Here is a 6,135-nt window from a genome sequence, read left to right on the forward strand (position 1 = left end):
AATCACAGAATCCCAGGATGGTTTGGGTGGGAAGGGACCTTAAAGCCCACCCAGTGCCACCCCCTGCCATGGGCAGGGACCCCTCCCACTAGCCCAGGTTGCCCAAAGCCTCATCCAGCCTGGCCTTGAATGATTTATTTGAAATGACACTTTTGAGAAGTATCATAGTATCTTCAAGTGAAGGAAATCTCCCCTTCTCTACGCTCCTGTGCCTTCAGCATCAGCTGTTGGCCACGACTTCATGAAATGCATCCTGGCGACTTTTACAGGCATCTCACGGTCAGTAGCGAGATGTTCCCTTGTTTCAGCATTTAAAGTCCATGAAAGAGGGTTGCAACCCTTACCTGCTGTTTTTTTACCTTGTGTAGAGGTGGGCGAGAGCAACCTGAAACCATCCAAATATCTGCTCCGGAGAAAGCTGGGACTGTCTGTCCTGAGAGCGCAGACCTCGAACCCAGCACCTGAATTATTTCTCCCTCACATGGCTGGAAATTGGGAAAGTGCCTTCCCTGGGAGAAAACAGGAAGAGAACCAGCCTGGCTTGGAGAACAGCAACCCCACCGCTATCTTGGAAAACACGACGCAGGGTGAACCGCTTCACTCCCACAGAGACAGGGTCACGCCTGTAGGACAGAGAGGCAAAGAGCAGAGCCCAGCTTCAAACCTCAGAGATCAGAGCTGAGCTTTCTGCGCTGAGTTTCTTGTCCTGACCTTGTACAAATCCTCCAGATCCGGATCTCGATGGCCACGTGAGTGCTCAGCTCCCATCCAGCACCTGCCTCGCAATGGCATGACCTGCCTGGGATGCAGGCACGTCGTTATTTTTTATGGATCTATTTATACATGTCGAAATATTTCCCAAGCATGTTTTCCTTGAGGAGGGACTGGGAGGCTCAATCCATCCAGGAGAGCAAGAGGGGGGAGGTAGGGCTGGGTGTCATCTGGGAAAGGACCACGGTCCTCAGGAGGTGGCTGGTGCTCCATGGGGAAGCCCATTCCCCGGGTGGTTCCTGCGTCTTCAAGGCTTGCAGCACGTCCCATTTCATAAAGCTCTGCCAAAGGCTGAGTGCGAAACCAGAGGCTCTGCTTCGATCTTTTCAGCCTGATTTTCCAGGAACACCCACAACCTAAAGAAAAAACACACATTTCCCCAGAGACCACTCAGTGCGAAAGTCTTTAGCTCCAGCTCTGACGCATCAGGGGATGCTCCCACCCTGAGTCCCTTTCAATCAGGACATACTATCTAACTTCTTAGGTTCAGAAATTTCTCAACCCGTTTGCTCTGGGTCTCACTGCAGAATGAGTGAAAAACTGATTTTCCAGTTCATCAGGGAAACTGGCTGCCCACGTACTGTCATCAATATTTTGCTTTCCAAACTCCTGGGCTCTTGGAGCCAGGTGATTATGCGAGAATTTCAGCTTTTAAGAGTTTCCAGATTCCTCTCCGTTACGTTATTCATGGCGTTCATTGACGCTTCGTTCCCCTCTGCCTGGATGCAACTCGACCACCTCCACCCCAGCCTGGCCCCTGGTCCCCCAGCCCCACGCCGTCCCGTCCCAGCAGCACGCCCGGTGGGATGGCATCCCGCCTGCCCAAGCGCCGGCGCCAAGGCAGAGAGGGGAGATCTCTTACCTGGTGGCAGCTCTCTCCCCGCATCATTTCAGCATTTATTCCCAAGCGTTGCCATCTTGAGAGGAGACTGCACGCGCCAGGGAGACATTTCCATGGCAAACACATTGCAGGAGTAGAACCAGCACTGCCTCAAACACAGCTCGGCATCCTGAGGACACCGCTGACGGCTGCTGGCCCATAAGAATTCAAAGTATTTCTCCAGATGAGCCAAAATACGGCCTCTTAGTGCCACTGGTGCTTCGCTGGAAAGGGCCAGACCTGAAAACCTGGACGCTGGGGTTTCAAGCCTGGCTTCCCTACTGTGAGATCTCGTACGGGGTTTTTTTTCTAGTTGGCCCTTTGCTTTCTCTGATACGGATTATTATCCCCATGTGATGGTTTAATGATGATTCCCATGCAAATTAATTATTCAGGATGCTGCCGTTTCCATTGCAGACCAGCCCCAAAGCATTTGCGTCCAGCTGTGCGCCTTAGAGACCGCCGGGTAATTTCTAAGAGCAGAGCAATGCTGTTATTAAGCATTAATTCTATTCAGCATTTAATTAATTAATTAATCAATTTAAGAAATAAATAATTTGAATCCCTGTTTACAGGCACACAGGTGACGAGGTCACTGTGACCACCCACCTCAGCGCAGTGGCCGCCAAGGGCTGGACGGCAGCTTCAGGACCCGCTTCTCCAGCCAAGGTGGTGGGATGGCACCAAGGGACATGGGGACATGGGACATGGGGTCATCCCCAAGTCCAGACTCAGGCTCGCGGGGTTTTTGCTCTGAAGCTGGGTCAGGGTAGTAGGGGAAGTAAAAGCTTCATTGCTCCAGGGCAGGAGAAGGTGGAAACACCATCAGCCTCCAGCCAACATTAATCCCTCGCCTTGAAAGGGAGCGCGAGCAGATGGTGGGTCAGATCAGAGAAATCCAAAACACCTGAACAGAGACATCACCTGGCGCTAGAAAGTGCCAAAGCTTTGCCCTAATCCCACCACTTTCCCCACCACCAGGGCAAGGAGCAGCCCCAGGAGCCGAGGATGAGGATGGGAAAGTTTCCTGCCTCTTGCTCCGCTTTTAATTCCCAGTGAATATTATTATTTTTTTTCCTTTTTGCCTTGCTGCAAACTCCCAAAGCTGAGTCAGCAAGAAACACCCTTTCTCTTAAAACCAAATGAAACCAAACTTCCTCCCCCGGCCACCTAATCCCAACTAATCACAGATTCCAGGGAAGGAGTTGTCTCCTGTTACTATTATTATTCCTGCTTCTGCTGTTGCGCCAGTTTGAAGGTCCTTGGTGGAGATACGGAGCCAGGTGAGCGGGGAAAAAACAAGAACCAGGCTGGTGTGAGTCTCGGCAGCGTTTATAATCTGAATTTGGCTGCATGCAATGCCATCTGCCAGGCTTCGAGATCCAACACGGAGTCAAACCCGTCAGAAATCTGGGCTGCCGCGGAAATGACAAATTAATAGCAGCCCCGCGCGGGCTCAGAAAATGAAATCAGCAAACTGGGGATGGCAGGGACCGGCACACGTATTCAGTTAATAACACACACACCTCCGTGGGTGAGGCAGAGCCTCGGAGGCCCCCAGGCGAGGATGAGGCACCAGTTGCCTTCCTCCCACCTGGGCACCTTGTACCACGACCCAGCGCTGGGCTCGGGTCCCTGTCCCCCTCCAGCACATCCTCCCCGCAACCAGGTGGGAGATGTGGGTGATTTTCGGTTGGGTTGTTTCCTTGCCAACACCAGCGAGGAGGAGGAGGAAGAGGAGGAGGAGGAGGAGGGAGACAGCTAAACCTGTCCTCCTTGCAAAAATCCTCCTCGCCTCCTTTCCTCCAAAAGCCCAGGGGGGAAACGAGGCGTGCGTGACCCCACCACGTAGGTGTCCATCTGTCAGCAGGGCCCTGCGTAATGCCTCCTCAACGGCTTGCCCAATTCAATTAAATTTGACACATCAAAGGCACTTTCAGTTCGTACAAGCTCCTTGGAGGGCAGGCAGCCCAGGAGAGGAGCAGGAGCCTTCCCACCGCTGGTTAGACATCAGAGAAGCCGAGCAGGGATGCTCCAGAGAGGAAATTCTCACAAACAGCCCTGGGAAAGTGGGTTTTGCATGGCGTGTTGTTAGAGAAACATCTTGTTTCTCTCCAGAAGTTTTCACCATCATTTTCAGCCTTAATTGATTGTATCTCCCAGTCAGCCAGAGGATTTTGCTGGGAGGTTGTTATCCACAGCTGGGGACCTGGGAGAGCATCTTTTGGCTCCGCGCCTCTTTTCAGCTCAAAGGAGGCGGGTGGTGGAGGAGCTGCTGGCGAAACGCGGCCACCTCCGAGGGAGATCTGCGGCGGGCACGTTACGAAAGCGTTTGGAGGATGGGAACAAGGTGGATTTTATCCAGCTGAAGCCACAGGCAGGGCTGAAGGGAAGTGGCAAGCAATTACTCCAGCTGGAATCCAGCCAGGGTGTCTTGAAATACCAGCTTGCAAAACTTTCACCAGAACACGCCAACGGACCCGGTGTTTCTAGGATTACAGATCTGGTCTTTGACGCTGCAATCTCTCCCAGGATCAGCAGAACCAGGAGAAAACCATTATCGGGAATTAAGGCTGTAACAGATCTGCAGTCCCTCGAGACTCTCTGGGGTTGCTTGCTGAGCTCAGGGCTTTGGGTTCTGCTGGAGGAGAAAAGCTCATTTATCTTCAGCTCTGGAGGAAGAAATCACCTCCTCTTGCCCTGAAGAGGATTCCCTCCCAGCTTTTGACCCCAGAGGACGTATGCAGGTCTGACGGCACCCAGCAGAAGGCAGCAGCGAATGCAACTTTTTAGTGCTTTTTAAATTTAAAGAGGGATTCAAATTATTTTGCCAATGTCCTGCATGAAGAGCTTTGCTCACCGCGTGCTGGAGCACGTCTGCAGAGGCACGTGGCAGCTGCGGATGACCCCAGCCCGGGCGTTAGGCACGGAGAGATGGCATAGCTTGAGAAATACAAGATGCAATCAACTGAGTAAAGAGAGCAGCTCTGGCACCCAAACCCATTTTGAAAAAAAAAAAATTTAATCCTGGCACAAGGCTGCAAAGACTATGAAGGAACCAAGAATTTGTTGTTAAGTGTCACCGGAGCCTTTTTCCACGCCAAAACCTCAATCCCCAACAGCTCCATGTTGCACAGCACTGAGAGCCCCCCCCTCCACTCCCTGCCAGCTGAGGATTTGCAGCTGGGCAGATTTAGGATGGAGGGCAGCCCCACGGGAACATGACAGGAGACATGCAAACATGGCCCGTGTCCATGCAAAGCCTGTGGCTTTACGCTGGCGTTCCCAAGAGCAAAATCATTGACCTCATTGAGCAATAGCTTGAAAAGCAAAAAGAAAAGAAAAGGGCTCGAGATGACAGGGGTGGGATCCGCCCTCCCTGGTACAGGCAGCCAGCACCCCCCGAAACCCACACCCGGTGCTCTGTAGGGAGCAGTAAAGCAGAAAGGCAGCAAAGAGGTCCACGGCCGGGCTCTGCAGCCACCAGCCCTCTCCATCCGAGCTGCGCCGTCCCGCTCAGCCTCCATCCGGGCACCGTGGAGGCTTGTCCACGGCTCACCGGCAAAGCCAAGCATCCCCCAGACCCTGCCCTGCTCCCAGGTGATTGCAAGCAATTTGTTTCTTGGAGTTGAGCTGTCTTGCCAGCCCGGGAGCAGCTCCAGGTTCTTCACTTTACATTTTGACATCCTGTGTAAACCAAACACACCGGGAGCCCTGCCCCAGGAGAGCTCCTCCAGCTCGATGCCGGCAATGGGAATTTCCAAACAAAACCACAGTCCTCTCCAGCCTGCAAGCACACAGAGGAAGGGAATATTTACTACACCTCTGCTAACAAAACACCTGGCACCTGGTGAGAGGTAGTAAAAGGGGAAAGCAGAGGAGATATCGTGGCATCATTATGCAACCGCGTTATCTAACGACCGTGGAGACACCCCATAGAGGCTCTTTGTTTGCAGAGGGAAGGAGAAAGAAATGCCACCAATATCTGAGTCACTGGTTCACCAAGAGGCTCCGAAGTTATTTTCAGATGGAAACTTTTCCAGTTTCACATGATAATTTGGGAGGACTGGCTAATTCCCTGGCTCCACCCACCGCCCTGGAACACAGCTCCCTGCTGCTCTTGCATATATATAGATAGGTATGGCCCAGCAACTGGGTGCAGACCGGAGAGCCTGGCGACAGAGAAAACCTAAACTTCCTCCCTTCCTAGCTGCCCTCCACCTGCTCCCACCATGAGGCAGGAATTACTAACCCCGGGCTTCGGTCGAGCCATCTTGGCCGAGTTCATCTGCACGCTCATCTTCGTCTTCATCGGCCTCGGCTCAGCCCTGAAGTGGCCGTCTGCCCTCCCCAGCATCCTTCAGATCGCGCTGGCGTTCGGCCTGGCCATCGCGTCGTTGGTGCAGGCGTTTGGCCACATCAGCGGCGCCCACATCAACCCGGCCGTGACCATCGCCTTCTTTGTCGGGAACCAGATCTCCTTC

At 53.1% G+C, this 6,135-nt stretch overlaps 1 protein-coding gene across 1 annotated transcript in view; it reads left to right on the forward strand.

Annotated features, from left to right (window-relative positions):
• Nucleotides 1-5,883: 5,883 nt before the first annotated feature.
• The window catches only part of AQP5 (aquaporin 5), a 3,122-nt gene continuing 2,870 nt past the window's right edge, over nt 5,884-6,135 (forward strand). The window contains 1 exon segment of the mRNA XM_010074195.1: nt 5,884-6,134. Coding sequence (XP_010072497.1) covers nt 5,884-6,134 — 251 coding nt within the window.

This window comes from Pterocles gutturalis, unplaced genomic scaffold, assembly GCF_000699245.1.
Source record: "Pterocles gutturalis isolate BGI_N339 unplaced genomic scaffold, ASM69924v1 scaffold25571, whole genome shotgun sequence".
Lineage (NCBI taxonomy): Eukaryota > Metazoa > Chordata > Aves > Pterocliformes > Pteroclidae > Pterocles > Pterocles gutturalis.